Source organism: Sceloporus undulatus, chromosome 1, assembly GCF_019175285.1.
Source record: "Sceloporus undulatus isolate JIND9_A2432 ecotype Alabama chromosome 1, SceUnd_v1.1, whole genome shotgun sequence".
NCBI classification, from domain to species: Eukaryota; Metazoa; Chordata; class Lepidosauria; order Squamata; family Phrynosomatidae; genus Sceloporus; species Sceloporus undulatus.
In genome coordinates this window covers 74,908,608-74,930,365 of record NC_056522.1, presented here as the reverse complement: position 1 = coordinate 74,930,365, position 21,758 = coordinate 74,908,608, and the positions used below count along the sequence as shown (strand labels likewise).

Here is a 21,758-nt window from a genome sequence, read left to right as displayed (position 1 = left end):
CAGTGTTTTGGCAGCATGACGTTTAGACACTGCATGCTGCCAAAAAGCGAAAAAACTGCCATCATGCCTGCAAAGGTGCCTTGGAGTGTCTTTCTGCCATTTCTTTTTGTGTTGGGAAAAAAACAACAGACTGGGGCCATGGTTCACAGTTACCACTGCCCCAATCTGGTGCTCAAAGGGGTGGCCAGATGCCGCTCCTTTGAGCCAGTCTGTTTTGCCCCCAAGTTAGGTAAAAAGAACATAGACAATTAATCAAGATTGTATTTTAGAAGAATGCGGCTTACTCAGCACTGTGTCTGTGCTGCACATTGGAGGAGTCTTCTAAAGCTATTTCTAGGAGCACCAGCCAGCAAGACTTGCTGCCATAGTGAGGGGTACATTTCTCGCAGGGGAACAGCAAATGTATTAGGCAATGGGGCTGAGGCAGAGGTTTACTGGAAGCATGTATAGCAAATGTAATCTACAGCTTCTGTAACACTACAGGTAGACAAAAAGCAGTGAGACAGAAGTGTTGTTCAAAACAGGAAAACTGTTTTACATTCTGTAACTTTCTGAACAAAGTTATGCCAACACGTTGGTCACTAAATATATACATGTTACGAGCTGAGTCATATCAGTGTGTCACTTATTGCAGAACTGAGTCCAAGCTATAGTTGTCAAAGATAGGGCCCATTCACACTGCATAATTACACTGCTACTACTCTGCTTTAATTGACTTGGTTCCATCCTATGGAATCTTGGGATCTGGAGTCTGGTACGCATAGGAGGAGCTCTTTTGCTGAGAACTCTAATGTAGAAATGTAGTGTGAGTGAGCCCATTCCTAACACTGTGGTATGTAAACCTGAAATGTGTGATGAGAATAGAATGCCTCAAAGAAGCTGTCAATTGGCACAAAGCTAAGTATGTTGTTGTTGTGTGCCTTCAAGTCATTTCTAACTTATTGTGACCCTAAGGCGAAACTATCATGGGGTTTTCTTTGCAAGATTTGTTCAGAGGAGGTTTGCCATTGCCTTCCTCCAAGGCTGAGAGCGTGTAACTTGTCCTAGATCACCCAGTGGATTTTATGGCTAAGTGGGGAACTGAACCCTGATCTCCAGGATCATAGTCCAACACTCAAACCACTATGCCACATATACTCACCCATTAAACATTACAGTACATGAGTCATAGAAATGCAATCTAGAATATATGGTACATTGCTGAGAGGACTTCATGAAGACCATGGCAGGACTAAAGTTTATGACATAAGTACAGGAGATTTTGTACAAAATGAAAAGTGTTTGTGTTCACAATGTTTATTGATGTTCCTTCCAATACAATGTTTTAAAATGAAATAAAATACAAATTAGAAATAATTTGGTTATCAGAAGCAACTCATAGAACTTAGAAAATACTTCTTTTCATAATGGCTGGAGGATTATGGGAGTTACATTTTAAAAAGTCAACTTTTTTTCTCTTCAAAAAACTCTTTAAGATCTTATTGCAAAAGAAAATTCTCATGTTAATGTTTCACCAATCATAATATCAGTCCCTTTGCATTCTTCTTGACTGTCAGTGCTTTATCATAAGTGGAGTGGGTAAATCATTCCAGGTTTTACTCCAATTGCTGAAATTCTCCAGGATGTCAAACCAAGTTTTCCAAAGCAGGTTCAGTGCCTTGGGAAGCTCTTTTAAGCTTTCAAATAAAACCCACAGTGGATTCACTGCTTCATAAACATGGAAGTTACTACTGCCTCTTTCCTACTGGTTCTGCCTTGAACTGCTTCTGTATTTCCTGACAATTCTTGAAAATGCATGTGCAAAATTAGTCTTAGGGCTGTGGTCTGGCCTTGCCTTATATTGGATCATAAATGAGTTTGCTGAGCATTTTGCTGACATTCAACTGGTTCCTTCTTTGCCAGACTGGCTGTTCCAGGAGAACTCTTGGATTCCAGGTACTCAACTGTTTCATAGAGGAGCATAGACACCACTAGTACAGCCAGAACAATATACAGTTTCACTGAGACACGCAAGAAAGTGCTGTAGCCAAAGGCAATGACAAATCCTAGTGATTCCCACAGGCGATAATTAGCAAATGCTGCCTCTTTGTGCTTTTCAAATAAAACTCCATAGAGAGCTAAAAACAAATGAAAAGAAACATAGGTTAAAATATTATGTTGGAGGCTTAAACCTTGATACTCATTTATATTTATAATACCCATGGTTAACACCCTTTTCTAGAAAAGGTCACACTACAATAAAAATATTTTATTACACATACTCTTTGTACCAAGGAGTTGCTTAGAATCTTATCATGTTCTTACATCATTCAATCAATTGATACATTTTGGATGTCACTGCCAATGGCCTGTCACCAGGCAACTAATAGATAGCTAGAAACTTTAACTGAAGAATGTACATGCCTTGAGCACGATCGTCTGCACTCCCTGACAGTTTAGGCCAAGATCTTATTTAATACTGCCAGATGGAAAAGCTGGGTGTTGGCAGAGCTCTCCTGACATTCTTCAGGCTGATATGAGTCAGGGGTTGGAGCTGCACTTGGTACCATCCGGCAGCCATTGCAAAGGATTGTACAAGGAGGTACTTCATACCTTCTTATTCAATGCTGTTGAAAATAATTAGGCTATTATAACCCAAGGTTACACTGTCATATGTCAACAAGAGCATCCCGACTACTGAATCTAAGGTTACAATCCTAAACTTGCCTACTTGGTAGCTGGACTTACTTCTGAATACACTTGCATTATATTATTGTTGTTGTTATTTAGGCATTTATATCTGACAATTCTGTCACAAAATTACCATTGTCTGAAATAGGAATTGTCAGAAAATTCCTATATGAAAGGTATTATCCCCCCCCCCCCCCCCCGGGAACTAATATGGGACCTACATAAACTATTATTTGTGAAGCAGTCCTTTGAGAAGACCAAATGAAACAAAATCACTTTAAGCTGTAATGCTGTTACTGCAATATTGACAAATAGGACATGTAGATTTTGGCCAAATGAATCTTTAAAATGTAGAGGGAATGCAAGTCATGTATTTCCCATTAATATCCTTTAGGGGGAAGCACAGTTCAGTTCATTTCTAAATCTGGGAATTCAATACAAATATGAAAATTGAAAGAACCCAGAATAATTTTTAAGATTGATATTGGGGGTGGCAAGAAGTACCCCAGCACAAGCAATGAGAGCAGAATTTGGTATGGCAGCTATTTCTGACCTGTGTTTAATTTGAATATTTAATTATTAGGTCAAGTTAACACAAATGTGCGACGACAGGCTACCCAAGTTATGTTTAATTGAACAGAAGAATAATCTTACATCAAACCCCTGGTTTTTCAAAAAGGCCCTTCAGTGTGGGATTCAGCGTAATGACTATTAGAAAGACCAATATAGCACGCCCGCATCATAAGCAGGTGCGCTTTATGCGGACTTGAGCTTACGTGCTCAAGCCGCGGGGCGCGCGCGGGGCGGAAGGGAAGGCGTGTCCCATTCAATTGAATGGGCGTGCGCACCCGTTGCGCCCCACGCGCCGCCGAACTGCCGCGCCGCCGTGCATGAGCCCCATTGTTTCCAATGGGGCTTGAGCATAGGCGGAATTCGCCTTACGCGGAGGGATCCGGAATGGATCCCTGCGTAAGACAAGGGCCAACTGTACAAATGCTGGCAGCATGTTTAAACAAAGAATGCTTGACATTAGAGCTCAATTAGATCTAGTTGCTCTGGCCTCAGTAAAATCCTTGAAATGGCTATCAAGGGCCAAAACGCTCTTTCAGGAAGAAAAATATCTGTTTTTCCTTATGAAAAGAGAACATCAGAAGGCTTTTGCCAAACTTCACTTTGAGCAAATGGACTCAAAGGTGATTCAAGGATGATACCAGGATATCCCTTTTCTTGATAGACTCTGTATATGTGGGGCACCTAAAATTGAAGATCTTACACATTACCTGCTGCACTGTCAATTATATAACAGTATTAGAGAGCAATATCTAGCTCCCATCCTCAGAAATTTGAGGGAAAGGTATGATGAAAGCAAGCTAGCTCTTGAGCCTTTTATTACTCTTAGGGGTCATTCCCACTTACCTATAAAGTGGGTCATGATCCGAATTTAGGGTGCATCGTTCCCACTGAAGCTCGAATTTAATCTCCATTACCCCTCATTCATTCCCACAGCATCTCGAATTAGAATCGAATTAAAATGTTTAAACCGGATTATCAGCCTATAATTCGGTTTAAAAAATAGTAGTTTATAACGCGAGTTATTTTTGAAAGCGGGTACGATTCGCTGTATCCAAATGGGAATGAAAGAGTGTCTGATTCGGGAACCTGGAGATGGGAGGAGCAGTGCTCAAGGGGCTGGCCTGGGGGTGTCACCCTCTTTGGTCTCTTTCTACATCGCCAGCGCCATTTTCTTCAATTCACATAGACTTTCCCCCGGTTGATTGCAACCTCACCTCTGCTCCTCATTCATAGACCGATGTGTGAGGAGAGCCATTGAACACCATTTTATTCTTTTTTCTTTTTTCACCTCTTCCTGAGCGCCTGAGCAGCAGATGGGCTTTGCAGGACATGCCTGCTTGATCGCCCTCCAAATAGCCCAAGGAGCATTGGGGGAGGAAAAGCGATTTTGGGAAAGAAGGCTCATTCCAGAGGAACTATGGGATGGGCATTGCAGGACATCCCTGCTCGATTGCCCTCCAAACAGCCCAAGGAGCATTGGGGGAGGCAAAGCGATTTTGGGGAATGAAAAGCCTGGACAACCAGGGATCTGAGGGGTGGAGAATCGAGCCTTGTCTTCTCTCTTCCCCAAAGATTCTCTCCCCATTAATGAAGCCTGCTGCCTTCTCCTCCTTGATCCGATTTGCCAAGCCTCCTTCTAGTCTGGGGAGACACAACAGAAGAGCCTTGGATGCAGTCAATTTTCATTGGCTGCCCCCTCCCCCCCCCAAAAAAACCCAAGACTTGGGACGTCTGACTTGATTGACAGCTTGTGGACACAAATGGGGACAGGGAGCAAGTTAATCCGCTTTAAAATAAAACAATTTAAAATAAATGGGAACGAAAACGAGGTTTAAATGAATCGAGGTAATTTGCCCCTTTTGGTAATGGAAACGATGGGAAAAATTCGAATTATTCCTGGAACATAATCCGAATCAGAATCGCTCCAATATAATCCGTTTTATCTGCCAAGTGGGAACGCCCCCTTGGGGTTGCCTTGTTAGCAGTGAAAGCTGCTATTCTACGGAAGCAATAAGAAGAAAAGGACCCCAGATAGAGTGTTGTGCAAATTACAAGAACAGTGTAATCAGAGTCGTATATTTTAAATTTTATAGAGATTTCTTTTTATGTAAGTTTTAACTTTGTATGTTTTTTTTAAAAATAGAGATTTCTTTTTAAATAAGTTTTAACTATTTATGTTTTTTTCCCCTTTTATCTTGTATTCTTTGAAATTGTCTGGAGACTTATTTAATAAAGATGTATGTACCTATGTATGTTCTACAGCCATAAAAAATCTGTATAGTCACTTGCTCAAAACAGGTTGGTGAATTTCCAACTCTCTTTGGAATGATTTTTCTATAGTAAGAGCTGGGTAAAACTTTAGGATTGTAAATGGTTATTAGATTGAGTTTCTCATGTACAAATTACTATGTTTCAAAGCATCAATTTCATTTAATAATTTAATTTGAACTCTATTCTGGGAACTGGATGACAGGATTCAGCATTTTCCCTCTTTGTCACTTCTTTCTTTTTTCCAGTGTCTCTGCTGGCATAGTTATGCCACTGGTGGAGTCAAAAGGATGTTGGCATACATGTTAAACTATAGTTTGGTTATAAATACTCAGGAGATACAAATTCCATTCTTATTTCAAAACAAAGCAGGATCAGGCTTGGTTGTTAACTGGACTGGGGACAGCCAAGGAATACGAGGTGCTGTAAGCTATATTTCAAAGAAAGGCAGTAGCAAACCACCTCTGAGCATTCTTTGCTAAGAAAACTCTACGAAATTCATGGGGTTGTTATAAGTCGACAGGTAACTTGAAGGCACAGACATACACACCAATACACCTATGTGTGTGTTTGTGCTGGTGTTATAAACAGAAGAGTTTGAACAACCAATTCTTATTCTTTGTGACCATTCTACTGCTCTTACAGATGCAAGCAGAGTTGGTCCCATGACTAGGCAGGATGAGAGCTAGCAGATTTAAGTTGTCATGAAAGATAAGTATATGGTTAGCTATTTAATTTGTTTCTATTTTTACTACTAGTGACAGAAGAGGAGCTTTAGGATTTTTCACTTCATGTGCCAAAATAACTTGGCTGACTTTGGCTACAACTGGGGGTGGGAGCAATATTTCCTGCTCCTCCTCAGGCAGCAAAATGTCTTGCGTTGGCTTTGGATAGAAAGCCATGTACCAAAGGTGCTTTGCATTCCATCACTGATAAGGGAGCAGATCTAATACATCACTAATGTATAATCCTATGAATGTTTTTGTTCTGAGCCTCTGATTGTTAATGCAGAAATACTTTGGTCTTTAGGTATAGAGTTATACTTTATGTTTCAGCAAATACTACATGTCATCTCATTAATTTCCCTGCCACATTTATTATTCCCTTTTAATATGACTTTTCAATGCTGGCCCTATGATTAGTAATAAAATGAGTGAGAATAATGGTAAAATAATGGGAGAAGGAAACAACTAACATTTTAGTTACTTTTCTAGTTACTTTTAAAAGAAATTCTTAGAGGATTTTGAATGAAAATTTTCACACTATACTCACCAGTCTTAAAACTCCCTCTCAAAAAACACTTAATGAAAATGAACAAGTATCTTGAGTCAAATCTGAAAACCCTGATACACATAATGAATGGTGAATTACGCTTTAAAGGCTATTGTTGCTGTGTACCTTCACGTCATTTCCAACTTAAGACGACACTAAGATGAACCTAGCACTAGGTTTTCTTGGCAAGATTTGTTCAGAGGAAGTTTGCCATTGCCTTCCTTTCAGGCTGAGAGAGTGTGACTTGCCCATGCTCACCCAGTGTGTTTCATGAGTGAGTGGAGATTTGTACCCTGGTTTCCAGAGTCATAGTCCAACATTCTAACTTCTACTCCATGCTGGCTCCCTTTAAAGGCTGTAACAGGGATGAATTGGTTTTTTAAAAAGTAATTCCCCATGATTTACCCCTTCTGAAAATGTCGTGGTGAACGCTTACCATTGGTCTGTGTCTGCCAGATAGCATCAGCCATTCCCCAGATGGCTGGCAATATGAAGAATACAGCAAGGTGCTTTGGGTGAGGTTTCCAGAGCAGGAATACGATTATACAAGCAAGGTTGAGTACTGCAGCTGTTGGATGAGGAAAGAACATAGGAAAAAATGGCAAAGTACAATGTAAAGTAGAGAAGCAAGAACATAAGAATTACACAATAGTATTAGGCCAAGGGCAACATTTATTATTTCACTGCCTGTTGGGGTGGCCCAGATTATTCTAGAAGCAAAGAGCTGGTGACAATCCAACTGTATATATTGTAGGTATGTAAGTAGGTATGTAGGTAGGTATGTAGGTAACTATACATTTTGTTTAATAAAAAAAATTAAAAAGCAAAAGTAATAGCAGCCTATTAGTGAGCAGATGATCACTTATAGCTTATTTGAAAGTTTCTGCAAATTCCCTGTTTGTTTTAGACCACCCATTCACTTTTTGGCTTATTCTACCCTACAGCAATTTCATCTTTCTTCCCACTCCTCTATTAGACAATGTATTTGAATATGAACAAGTATTAAAAGTAAACCTTGTCTCATACTCCGCTAGACATGGTGTGTATATGAGTGGGTATAGAACTGGTTGTTGTTCGACATCTGCCTTTATTGTTCTGCTTGACAGATCCAGTTTCCACATTTCCCAACACTTGCTCCTCAGTTTTACATACCTAGAGCAAAGAGAGCTTGTCGGCCAGTGTATTGGGAAATCTTTCCAAAGAACATGGAGGAGAGAGAATTTGCAGCAGCAAAGCAGATCATCACATAGCCAACAAAATTTATCCCAAGGGCACAGGTCACATAGGACTAGAGAGAGAAGGGAAAGAGACACACAGTATAGCATTATATTGTTATTGTTGCTGACAGCAGTTTTAACATTCTGCTTTTTGAATGACGATATCGTCTATATTTCCTTCTAAGTCTTGAGTGAATATTAATGTAATGTAGACATGATCAAGAAAACATTGTTCTTTTAGTGTGTCATAAAACTCCTGGCTTTAATATATGTCTGCTGTGGTATAGTGTGGCTTGGACATGTCTACATGGGCCATTAAAACTGGTTTCCCCCCTCATGTCAGATGACACAGGGCCAAAGGCCCCATTCAGGTGTGCATTATCTTCATGCGGGAAGTGCTGTTCTGCAGCAAATATGGGCCATCCCTTAGTTAATGCAAATTTTAAAAACTTACCTTTTGTTCCAGAACTTCCAAGAAAATTGGAGCACTCTGAAGTAATGCCAGGGAGTAGTTTACACAGTGTTTCGCTGTGCTGTTCAGCACCACAACCACCAGTGTGAGTTGCTCTCTTTGAAGTCACAACAAGGCATTCGGCCATATGATCGATGATGGTTGAATTGTTTTCAAACTCACAGGGAGCAACTCACACCATTGGTAGAGGCACTGGGTGGCATGGCAGGACATGTGTATAGGCCATCACCTAGCCTTGCTATGGAATGCTCATGTAATGGGGGAATTTGGGGCAACGTCAGGGCCAAAATCCTCTGGGAACAGCCAGGAATATTCTGGCTGTTGTAGACCACCCACAGATTTGGTTATTTGCCATGCATGTTGCCAAATGCAAAAGCAGTTGAAAAAGTGGGAAAGGGTGGCAATAGAACACATATATCTAGGGAGAATGATTCACATAGGTCAGTGAACTAAATACTGCATTCATTCAGTTTTGGCCTATTCTCTATGGAGATTATCACATGGGGGATGTCCCATTCTATCCCATCATGTTCCCATCCTTCCTGCACAATCACAGGAAAGACTTTCACACGGGATTTGCACTTATCCTATCTGGGAAGCACAAATGACAGTGATTGTGTGAAAGCTTTTCACACAGATCCCATCATTATCCCACCATTAATATATCATTAATGTGACATTGGCTGGCATTTTGCATAAACAAAAGTTCGTATTAATGCAATGCTGCTTTAATGACAGTTTAATGGTGGGATCAGTGCTACAATTTGAAAGGCTTTCAGATCTCTGTGTTGCAAATGGTTTGGGAATATGAATTTTGTCCTATATCATGTTTTTAGTCTCTCGAATCTCAACATTACTGCCATGCAGTGGCATCCTACATTGGAGTGTCACTTGGTGCAGGGGGTGAGACTTTGAGGGCAGGGCTTTAGGGGGAGGAGCCAGAAGGACTCACCCTCACCTCCCTTGCTGGCATGGCTTTACATGCATGTAAAGCCATGCTGAGGAGGGAGAAAGGGAATCATTCGGACTCTCCCCTCCTTCCCAGCATGGCTTTAGACATGTGTAAACCCATGTTGAGGATGGTGGAAGAGATGCTGTCATGCACTGTGGCACATGGCAGGGGTGTGTGAGGAGGCAGTCAGCCGGGTGTTACCCCTCTTCTGAGGTGTCACCGAGTGCAGTCCTCACCCTCCCCACATCCCACTTAAGCTATGGCCACCATGTGCTCATTCAAGTAATTCAGGTATAGGAGGAATTCCTACCTTGGTGTAGTCACCAGCAAGGAATCCTTGTTCAAACCCACTGTACATGGTCAGAGGAATCAAGAGGCACTGGCGTCTGTCTGTAAGATGCCGAAATGTTGCCAAGAAAGTGGACCAAAAGGATGCTTTCTTCTTTTCTTCATTTTCCATTTGTTGAACTGAGACTGGATTTAGAAATACAGCAACTAGCAACACAGCAAGCACTCCACTAGCTGTAGGAGGAATGGATGAGTTAGAATGAAAAACATTTTAAAATGACAAGCAATTGATTAATTTCTAATTGGAGCTGAATTATAGGGTCAGATTATCTGACTATTAAGTGGGTCTAATTTAGGTCCATCTTCTAAAGCCAAGACAGTTGTGTTATGACAGCTGGAAAAAAGAACTGTGTCATTGCATAAGAGATTGCTTTACTCTTCCAGGTCACATGAGAGTTTACACAGAGATTAGCATGGATGCACTATCCTTACATCTGTCAACATTGCCTCTAGATGAATTGGTAGTCTGAGCCTCTGCCTTCAGATTTAGTGACAGACATTTCAGAAATACATGTCAAAGGGAGAATATTTGCTAGGGAACTATCTTTTATTACATTAATAAAAGACTGATTTACCCAAAAGCAAATGGGTACCAGAAAACCTAGTCTGATATGACCAGAAAAAGGAAACACATTCCCATTTTTCTGCCCAAGGTTTAAATGGGTGATTTTCATTGAAAATCATAATTAACATTTTTATACATTAAATGTTGTTCCAAACATTTGAAATTAGGAACCTCCAATTTTTTTGAGTAAAAAAATATATGAGGGTGGGTTTTTGTTGTTGTTGTTGCAAATACACAATAAAAACAGATTTAGGAGGCCTTAAATGAAACTACTTGAAGTCATGCAACAACAACCACAACAACAACATACTGTTTGGGGGATCCCCAACTTCAAAACAGCCAACATCCACCCAAACAGCCCCCAAAGCAAAAGGAAGTGACACAATATCACTTCTGTTTGCCTAGTACAGTGGCTGTGATGGGGGGATTGGCACGGTATTGTAATGGAGTGACAGGACAGAACTGTCTTAGCCCCCAGACTCATTCATCAAAATTGGCTCTTGATCTATTCCATCCAGCCCTGGAGTTAGTAGCTCAGCATCCTCCACTCCACACCAGCAATTTCAGTGGGAGGGTAGTTGTAAAAATTGTCAAGGAAAGAGGAAAACGTGAAAATCACTGGTACACACTGGTCCGCCAATGCTTCCACCCTATCAGAATGAGTCTGGATGGGTTTTGGCTTTGAGAGGCTCCAACACTGGAATTTTCTCATATTGGGATTTGAATTACTTTGTCTGGCTTATGTTACAGCTTTAGGTGGCTTCAAACTGTCACAGAAACATAGGCCTGTTACAGACAGCCAAAATAAAGCTGCTTCGAGTCACAGTGGAGGTATGGTGTTTCAATGATGCATGCATCCTAAGAGTCCAGAAGTTGCACCAAAGCCACACTCCAGCCCTAAGGACTGGAGCGTGGCTTTGGTGTGGTTTCTGGGCTCTTAGGACGCATGCATCATTGAAACACCATACCTCCACTGTGACTCGAAGCAGCTTTATTTTGGCCTCTCTGTTACAGGCCATAGAATTGTCAAATTAGAAGGTTGTTTAGTTCAATTGCCTGCTACTGCAAAAATCACGATTAAAGCATCCCTAAAACATGTTTGAAAGCCTTTAATAAGGGAAAGTCCACCACATTCTTCAGTAGTCCATTCCACTGTCAAAATAGTTTTACCATCATGAAATTCTTTCTATTTTTAACTGCAACCCCCTTTCTTGTAATTGTAATCCATTGGTTCAGTTTCTAATCTTTGGGGCATAAGAAAACAAGTTTGCTCCTTCTTCCACATGACAACCCTTCAGGTATTTAAGGATGGTTGTTGTATCACCTCTCAGTCTTCTCCAGATGAAATGTCCCCGGCTACATTTGTGAGGCACTCCTACCTTTTGTCATGGCCCATGGGGTTTGCTTTACCATCACACTCATTTTCCTCTGACTATCTTTCATCTTGTTGATATAAATGGTCTGTGAGAGTATTTACCTGTGTAGATTCCCAGCAGTATATAGATTAAGGTTTCTGTTGGTTTTGAGGTATTTGTCTCATCTGTTGTTGTGTTCTTGCAGTCTTCTGCACCACAACATGCCAGATCTGCTTCTGAGATGTTCACTATTCCATTTAAAAAGTGAAAAGAATAGTTAATGAGTACTCAAAATACAGGTGAAAATCAAGACCATAAATTAACAGCCAAATTAACATAAAACCAGTTTCCAAATGATGCTTCAAAGAATACTGGGGTTTATCAGACTTTAAGCAGGATACTCTTGTTTATAGCTGTTATGGTAGAGAGAATGCCAGAAAGACAACTCTAGACATTATCCCATAATTCTCTGCACTGCACAGAGATCATACAAAAGGCCTAAATGAGGTAAAGCCACATTGAAGAAAACAGTTTACTTACTGATTTCAAATGAAGTTGAACATGTACAAAACTTGCTGAGCCACTTGCTGAACCACATTCCAAAGTATCTTGACATGTTCTACTGATATGTTAACAGCTAAACATCAAAATAAACTAAAAGAACAAGTGTAATGTACCTAGTTTTAAAATAGTTTTTGTTAGTTATTGGTGAGTTTGTATATGTGTCATAGCCTTTTGTTGTTCACTTGCTGCCACTGTAAGTTTTTGTCTATATAAGGTTGGTCTATTTGCTAGTTCAGGATGGAACCTTGAGCTACCAAGCCAGTGTCCACCTAGTGTTGCACTGTTTTATAAATTGTTGAGTTCAGTCTACTATCAAACTTCATTCATGAACCTTACAGCATTTGTTTTTTAAAAAATCCCCTTTATAAGCTTCTGTATGCATTCTTTAAATAATGAACTTTGCATGAAAAGGCAAAAACTCAAAGGTAATGAGAAAAAAGTTAGAAAATGGAGGAAAATGCCCCAACCCCCCCCCCTTTTTTTTTACAGGGTTCAGACAGAGGAAGGCCAAAAGTTGATTTTTTTTTAATGGCAAGATACATCAGGACAGTCAGTGTGTATGTAAACTGTCCTGTCACTACTGGTCCATATGTGGTAGGCAGTGTGTGGCCCTTCAGATGTTGTTTGCTTTAAAATTATTTTTTATTCTCCCTTTCTCTCAATATGGGACCCAAAGCAGCTTACAATATAAATTAAAACAAAATAGCTAAACAATATGTGGTATAAACGGCTAAAAACCAATTAACAACAAATCCATTGAAAATGTTCATTTAAAACAATTTGAAATACATTCAGCACACCTGCTGAACATCCTTTTGGCCTAACTTGTTAAAAGCTGAAGACCTGTCTAAATAGAAAGGTCTTTGCTGACCAGGAAAAAGAAACCAGAGAATGAGCCAATCAAGTTTCCCTTTGGATGGAGCTCCATAGCCTCAGAGCAGCCACTGAGAAGGCTCTCCCCATGTTCTCAGCAAATGAGCCTGTGAGGGTGGTGGCACAGAGAGAAAAGTTGCAAGACTCAGGCATGTTTATATGGCTCTTATCTCCCGTCATCCCTTATCCTGGGCAATGCTGGCTAGTGCTGATGGGAGCTGCAGTCCAGCAATATCCAGAGGGACACTACTGGGCCACATAAATTTACTGTATATGCTCAACTATAAGTCAATGTCATGTATAAGTCGAGGGCAGGTTCTGGGGCCAAAATTATGTATTTTGATATGACCCGTAGATAAGTCAAGGGTAAAACTTAGTACATAAAAAGATCTAAAGCAAAGGAAAACAATGCCAAAGAACTTGCAAAATTCCAGCAGGCATAACTGTTTGTGCTCACACTAAAGGCTGGATAGATGAGAGAGTAGGTCAGTTATGTTCTTGCCTTTCACCAGAGGATGGTTCATTTTTTAAAATAAGAGTACTTACACTGACCCATGGATAAATTTACTCATTTTTTTGCAGTCAATTTTTAAACTAAAATTTCTGGACTTATACATGAGTACATACAGCAATTTGTGGCTTCAGACAGTGTTTTTATTCTCCAATCCCTTTTACTTAGAGTTGCTGGGAACTGAACCTGGGCCACTTCTGTGGAAAATGAATGCTCAGCCACTAAGCTATGGCCCTTCTCTTAGTGCAGGGGTGTGAAAGTATGGCTCATGACCCAAGGTCCTTTTTTGACTTTTAACTCCCCCAGCCTTCCTGGATGGCCCGTTTCTTCTCCCATTGAAAGGGTTTATCATTAACAAATACCTGTAGGAAGTGAAGTAGCAGGGGAGCCAGCAGGGCAACATTCTTTGTTGTCCCTACTGCCATCACAGTTAGTGCTACACTCACAACTGCAAAAATTGCCTTATACTAGTGTAATGGGCCATTATGCCCCTGTAAAGCAGCCAGAGGTTTTTGGTTAAAAAATTAATACATTTAAAATAGGTGTGGGCAGTTGTGGAAGGCTGGGGGCTATATTAACCCCCTCCCCAGGATACCTTGGAGGACTGCAACTGGCCACTGCACCAACTCTCTAATTTTTTTGCTCCCAAATGCCCCAGAATGTCCTCCAGGAGCCATGGCTCATTATTTTCACTATATTATTGGGCCTTTCTGGGCCCTTCTAGGATGATGAAAGGTCTTCTTGTAACAATAGGAAGTGAGCAGAAGTCATATCCTGTTTTTAAAAAGGCTTTTGTAGGCCAAAATTGCCTAATAGGGCTGCAAATTATGGCAGAAAAGTCCCTTGCTGCTTCTAGAGGGCATTTGGGGGCAATAAATAAATAAATAAATAAATAAATAAATAATGGCAAGAAGGATTTTTACCCTTGGAGGACAAGTGGGCTTCACCATGGTAGAAATCCACTCCAAACTTCTTTTTAGGACATTTTGGGTGGATGGGGGGAGTAAACTTTTTTTTATTTTGTAATTTGTTTTACCCCTGGGGACCACATGTGGTCTGAGGTCCATCCTTTGCCCAATCCTTTGCCCATTTTTTAAACTTTGTTAGCCGCCCCGATTGTTCTCAGAGGGGCGGGATAGAAATAAAAAAATTATTTATTTATTATTATTTATTATCCTGTTTTGAAATATAATTGATTCTAATCTGATGACATTAATTGCAAATGACACAGTGTATATTTATTTATGTATATTTTACTTTTGTTTGGAGTCTGGCCAAATACCAGAGATGATATAAGATTTCCCCAGATTCCAGAAGACTGGAATATCAGGAAGAAGATTCCAAAATACTGGTTGACAACATCTCTTCCAATTTTCCCTGCTTTCGCAGCATACGAGTTGCCAGCAATGGTGAGATATGTGCACTTAGCTGACCAAAGCGGTGCTCCTCCCAGCCCCAAGATCATAGATGTGGGGATCAGTGTATACCTGCCATGAATGAATGAATGAATGAATGGTTATCTATTTTAAGCATGAGCAACCATCTCCTTCTAAAAGAGATGTCAGAGGTAACTTGTCACATCATCAACCTGAAAGGAATTAATTAATTAATTAATTTGTTTTATTTATATACCGCTATTCCAAAGATCATAGTGGTGAACAGCAAGTAAGCTAATTAGCAAGTAAGCTAATTTGCCCCCAACAGTCTGGGTACTCATTTTAGCGACCTCGGAAGGATGCAAGCCTGAGTCGAGCTTGGGCCCTTTTGCTGGTCTTGAACTCGCAACCTTGTGGTTTTGAGTGAATGGCTACAGTACAGGCATTTAGCCACTGAGCCACCAGGGCTCCCCTTATACTGTTAGATGGGAATGGGAATATGCGGCTCTCCAAATATTGCTGAACTTCATTTCCTATCATCCCTTGTCTTCTTGAACCAGGATGAGGCATGATAAGAAATGTAATTCATCAGCATTGGAAGAAGGATTTTTTTTTTTTTTGGATGGCAATGGCAAACCCGTTCTGAAGAAACATGCCAAGAAAACCCTGTGATAGGTTTGTCTTAGGGGCACCATAAGTTGGAAATGACTTGAAGGAACACACACAACACACACAGAGTCATGTAGAGTTAACACATTGTCCAGATTCACAAATAATATTGTGCATACATTTCTGTCTTTATGAAGGGTACCTCCTCCAAATACAGACTATCTTGTCACTTTGTTCTTGCTATATAAAAGGAAAATCTTTCCAATACTCAAATATGCAACATCCCTTATCATAAGTGACATCTGCCAGTCCTATAAGGGACAAATTTTCTAGCCCACAAATAATGGAGCTCCTTTATTATAAGGAAAACCTGGCAATCCTAGCTTAAACATGTTGCTGTTGTGTGCCTTCATGGCATTTCTGACTTTTGACAACCCTATTATGGGGTTTTCTTCACAAGATTTGTTCACAAGGGCCTTTTCCTTCTTTTGGAACTGAGAGAGCCTCACAGTGAGTTTCCATGCCCAAGTGGGGATTTCAGTCCTGGTTTCCAGTATCCTAGAGCATTTTTCCTTGTTGCTGTTACCATTTGAAATGTGGACTATCTGCATCCTTGCTGACAAGAGAGGTTATTTGTTACAGGCAACTGCATTAATTGTAGCTTAGTTACTTTAATACTACCACATCTGCCTCTGCCACTGACAACCTCTATACTGAAATAGAGGAAACTGCAGAGACAGTGGAGCTTAACGCTCAACTTTTTAAACCAGCTCCAGCTTCCTGGGCTGGAGCTGGGATGCGGGATGGAGGTGGGGATTATCGCTCACTAAATCACCACCGAACCACCGGCTTTCATCAGCTCGGGTCCCAACTGTGCTCTGCCAGCACTTTTTTTGAAGTCAGAAAGTTTCCAACTTCTATAAAGTGCTGTTGGAGCACAGCATGGACCTAGGCTGATGGCAGTTGGTGGTTCAGTGGCGATTTAGTGAGCGATAATCCCTGACTCCATCCCACATCCTGGCTCCAGCCTGGGAGGCTGAAGCCAGTTTAAAAATGTGAGTGATAAACTCCAGTGTTTCTAAGAACAGCATTTATGTCCTAGACCTAAAGATATAAGAATAGATGAATACAGTTAAACTGTATTGGTTAATGGGCTGCTCATTTATGGCCTTGTGTGACTGCCACATATAGATCTTTCATGTTAACCCTTTGTTACCTAGGAAGAAGGTTATCTGCTGCTCAGATAATGGGGAACTCCTATGATCACAGTCCCATAAACCCACACTATTTGTATTGCTGTTGTAGTGAGTGTAATGTAACAGAAATGAAGGTGATAGGATAACATGACCTTAGGTAAACTTTCCTTTCCTGTCCCTTTCCTTTCAAGTGTATACTCAAACACCTATCATTCAATGCTGTGTGTACTGGCCTTTGTTTAGTTTAAGTTAGCTTAGAGCCTTGTTTCCTAAAGAAGGAAAGGTTAACCATCACCAAGGCTACACAAACAGTAATTATGCACATACCCTGGTTAAATAATAGGCTGCATAATATGTTTGTTTGCGTATTCAATGTTTTCATTCTCTTCTAGGTTTCATGTCAAGTCAGAGTACATGTCCCTAGCTGTTTTGTTATGATGAGAAACATCTATAGAAACATCCAGAACACAGATTGGTAATAATTGGGTAACTGGAAAACTGGATAATCCCAGGTAATTGGGTTAACCTGAAGAATGACCCTGAGACTCAGCCTATAAAAATCAGCCAATACTGGCCAGTTTATTTTGCTGCTTTCCCTCCAAACTGGGAGAAAGAGTAGCACACACACACAAAAATCTACTTTTATTTCTTGCTTCTGTGTGGTGGTGCCCACCATGTGGAATGATCTCCCCAGTGGGATTAAGTTGGCTCCCAGTGATGTTTATTTCTACCTCAGCCACTGAGATTTTGGAGGATCCAAGCAGACTTCAGTGGATTCTGTCACCACTTGGTGTCTAACTATAGAGACATAGGAGATTATCGCACTGGGTTCTGAGAACGTTCTCATCACGTGATGAGAACGGAACGCATTTGAGTATACCGCACGTATGTGTTCCAATCGGGTTCTCAGAACGATTAAATGTGTTCCAAATGTGTTCCAGGAGGGTCCAGATTTGAATGTGTTCCCAGTGAGCTGAAACGTGATGAAAACGTTCCAACAGAAGTGTGTGCGGTATTCTTATCCGTTCTCAAATCCGTTCCCTCATTCCTCCGTCTCCTGATTGGCTGAAAGAATGACAGGCAGGGAGGCAGGGAGACAGGGAGGCGAGCGACTGCAGTGAGGGAAGGTGTGTGTGTGTGTGTGTGTGAGAGAGAGAGAGAGAGAGAGAGAGGGAGGGAGAGGGGGGAAGAAGGAGGGAGGGAAGGAAGGAAAAAGGGAGGAAAGGTGGGACAAGGAAGAGAAGAGGAAAGCAGGGAAAGAGAGAGAAAGAGAGAGGGAAAGAGGAGACCAGAGCAGAGAGCAAGAGGGAGAGGGTCTGGCTGCTTCTGGGGGGGGGGGGGGGGCTCTAGTGTCATGTCCAGTGGGGCTCCTGTGCTGTCACAATGCAGGAGGCAGGGATGCCCAGGACCTTCTCCTCCTTCAATCCAGGAGGGAACCCACAAAAGCTCCTCTGTTTGGAGCACCACACAAAAGCAAGCAAACAACTCCCAGAATTCCATAGCAAAGAGCCAGACAAGAGTTAAAGCGGGGAGGGAAGCTCACAACCTGAAGGCACACATTACATGCACACACACAGGAGCAAAAGGGTGTCAAGGTGCCAAAAAGGGGAAATGGGATGACAGCAGAGGACTCTTCTTTTCTAACCGGTTTAAAGAGCTGCAATGGCGGCCGGGGCTCTGCCCTTGGTCCAGTCCCCTCCCTTTCCCTCTGCTTGAAGGGACCTCTGTGGAGCTCCCTTAAAGCCCAGGCTGCCAAGGAGGGGACTCTGCCCTTGGCCCATCAAGTTACATAGGTTTTATCCTATTTTCTTCAAACATATGCCAGCATATGAAGCCCCAGCGTTTTATAGGGGCTTGCCTTCTTTCCCTCCCAAGAGAATCTTCGGAGGGAAGACTTCTCAGTGAGGCTGAGAAGCACTCTCCCGGCCAGAGTCCCTAGGCTTACTGAAATCCCCCACCTCCCTTCCCCATAGAAATCAATCCAAAAACTGAGTTTAAAAGGAGCAGAGGCGAGCCCTTTGGCTCTGCATCTGGGAGAGATTTTAACCTCCGTTTTTGGATTGATTCCTATGGGGAAAGAGGGAAGAGAGAGAGATGGCAGGACATCCCCATAGCCAAGCATCCTCTGCCTCCCCAGAGGAAGACCCATAGGGCTCACTGCTCTTTTTAACCTCCGTTTTTGGATTGATTCCTATGGGGAAGGGAGGTGAGGGATTTCAGTAAGCCAAGCCTCCCTTTTCCCTCTTTCCTGGGAGCAGCGCCTCTCCCAAGCCGTCCAACCACTGAGTGGCGACATCATCAGAACACAGCCCACAAAACGTAATACAGCCAACCGTTCTGAGAACGGTTTCAAGAAAAAGGAATCACAGTGCGGTAAACTGCCGTTCTGATCACGTTCTGATCACGTTTTGATTACTAATGCGGTAATATCCGTTCCAGGAACGTTCTCATCACGTGATGATATGGAACGTTCTCAGAACGCAGTGCGATAATCTCCACAGTCAGATGCAGCAATAATGGCCTACTTTCCTCCAAGCATGAGTGACTGGGGGTGGGGGCTTCAATGGAATTATGGTGGTAAATGGCTCACCTTAGGAATGTTCTGCAATATACTATGCTGAGCCATGAAGGATGGCACACACAAACATTCCATGTTGCAGCTACTCCACAGGGCAGCTATAATAGGAATGTTGGCTTACTGCATCAACAATGTAGAATATTTCTACAGCACTATGATATCATGGTGACAGTGGAATTGAAATCCTTCATTGAACAGAACCTATACTAGATATTATAATAATATAATAATAATAAAAACTTATTTTTATACTGCTTTTCCGCAATGATCAAAGCGGTGTACAGAAAATGCAATAAAAACAATACAGAATAAAAATTTCAATAAAAACATAGCAATAACATTATATTAAAACATTACATTAAACAAATAAAACCAATTACCCCAAATCAAAGCCAGCTGAATTGTTAATCCATGATGCCAGTACATATAGGGGGAAGCCACATAGTATCAAGGGACATGGGGGAAAGCCTGGTGGAAAAAAACAGGTTTAAGCTTCTTTTTGAACAAATCCAGGGAAGTGATGGAATGGAGCTCATCGGGAAGAGTGTTCCAAATTTTAGGGGCCGAGATGGAGAAGGCCCTTTGCGAGGTTGATGCATATCTCGTGGTTGGAACCCTCAACAAGTTCTTCCCGGCTGACCTGAGTGTGCGGGGCAGATTATATGGGGAGAGGCAGTCCTCCAAGTACCCTGGGCCCAAGCCATTTAGGGCTTTATAGGTAATAACCAACACCTTGTATTGTGCCTGGAAGCGAATGGGCAGCCAATGAAGATCTTGCAGAACAGGTGTTATATGGTCGGTCCTGGAACATCCAGCGACCAATCTTGCTGCCATATTCTGCACTAACTGAAGCTTCCGGGTTTGGTACAAGGGTTGCCCCATGTAGCGCGCATTACAGAAATCCAATCGAGAGGTTACCAGAGGCCCAGATAGGGTCGCAGCTGGCGTATCAGCCGAAGCTGATAACAGGCGCTTCTGACTGTCGCATCCACTTGAGATGTCAATTGGAGCGACGAGTCCAGAAGTACTCCCAAGCTGTGAACTGAGTCCTTCAGGGGGAGCGTGACCCCATTCAGGACAGGTGGACAAATTTCACTACCTGGACCCGGGGAGCCTATCACAAGTACTTCCGTTTTCTCTGGATTCAGACTGAGCTTGTTTTCCCTCATCCAGCCCATTACCGACTCCAAGCAGGCATTTAGAGGAGAGATGCCATCCCTAGTCACTGCAACAGTCGGAGACACAGAGAAACATATTTGGGTGTCATCAGCATACTGATAACACCGCGCCCCGTGTCTCCGGATGATCTCTCCCAGTGGTTTCATGTAAATGTTAAATAGCATGGGGGACAAAATAGCTCATTGAGGGACACCAGATGTAAGCGCCCTCTTGTCGGAGCACACGTCCCCCAGCTGCACCATCTGGAATCTGCCCGAGAGGTAGGAACGGAACCACTGGAGCGCAGTGCCCCCGATACCTTTCTCAGGCGTTCCAGAAGGATACCATGGTCAATGGTATCGAAAGCCGCTGAGATGTCCAAAAGCACTAACAGGGACACGCTACCCCCGTCCATGCCCAGACGGAGATCATCGACTAAGGTGACCATGGCAGTCTCAACTCCATAGCCCACCCAGAAGCCAGTTTGAAACGGGTCCAGAAAATCTGTTTCATCCAAGATCGCTTGAAGCTGGAAGGCAACTGCCCTCTCGATCACCTTTCCTAAAAAAGGCAGCAACAAAACAGGTCAATAGTTGTTTTGAGTCAGGGGGTCTAGTGAGGGCTTTTTTAGCAGAGGTCTTACTGCTAATTTTAAATTGGATGGAAATCGCGCTTCACTAAATGATGTATTAATTATGCGGCACAGCATAGATGTTACCGCAGGCCCCCCCTCCCGGGCCGTCAACCAATGAAGGACAGGGATCGAGAGAGCAACTCGTCTTCCTAACGCTTCTAAGAATTTTGTCCACATCCTCGGTATTCACAAACTCAAAGTGATCCAGTTTAATAGAGTCAACGGAAGCTCTGGATGCTTCTCTTATAGGTTCTGAAAAAATGCTGGCGTTGAGATCAGCCCTTATCCAAGAGATTTTATCCGCGAAGAAGTTGTTAAATTCGTCACAGCAGGCCTTAGATGGTTCTAATATAGGGTTCAGGGAGGGGGCAGTTGTGTCAGCTCCCTCACTACCCTGAACAGCTCTGCCAGACGCGACTCCGCGGACGCAATACGTGCAGCATAAAACGAATGTTTTGCTGCACTTATTGCCACTCCGTAAGCCTTCAAAAGAGACTCAAGGAGTGTCTTGTCGGCTAAGTGCTGGTGTCTTCACCAGTTGCGCTCTAGTCGTTGCATGGTCCACTT

The 21,758-nt window shown here is 42.1% G+C and overlaps 1 protein-coding gene across 2 annotated transcripts in view; it reads right to left on the bottom strand.

The window, feature by feature from the left end:
* Window positions 1–1,293: 1,293 nt before the first annotated feature.
* UNC93A (unc-93 homolog A) overlaps window positions 1,294–21,758 on the bottom strand; it is a 35,979-nt gene continuing 15,514 nt past the window's right edge. For both annotated transcript variants that reach the window (XM_042442465.1, XM_042442383.1), the window contains 6 exons: window positions 14,898–15,127; window positions 11,815–11,940; window positions 9,735–9,946; window positions 7,936–8,071; window positions 7,220–7,351; window positions 1,294–2,117 (listed from right to left, as the gene is read on the bottom strand). In XM_042442465.1, coding sequence (XP_042298399.1) covers window positions 1,846–2,117; window positions 7,220–7,351; window positions 7,936–8,071; window positions 9,735–9,946; window positions 11,815–11,940; window positions 14,898–15,127 — 1,108 coding nt within the window. In that variant the 3' untranslated portion in view covers window positions 1,294–1,845. The remainder of the gene's footprint in view (window positions 2,118–7,219; window positions 7,352–7,935; window positions 8,072–9,734; window positions 9,947–11,814; window positions 11,941–14,897; window positions 15,128–21,758) is intronic.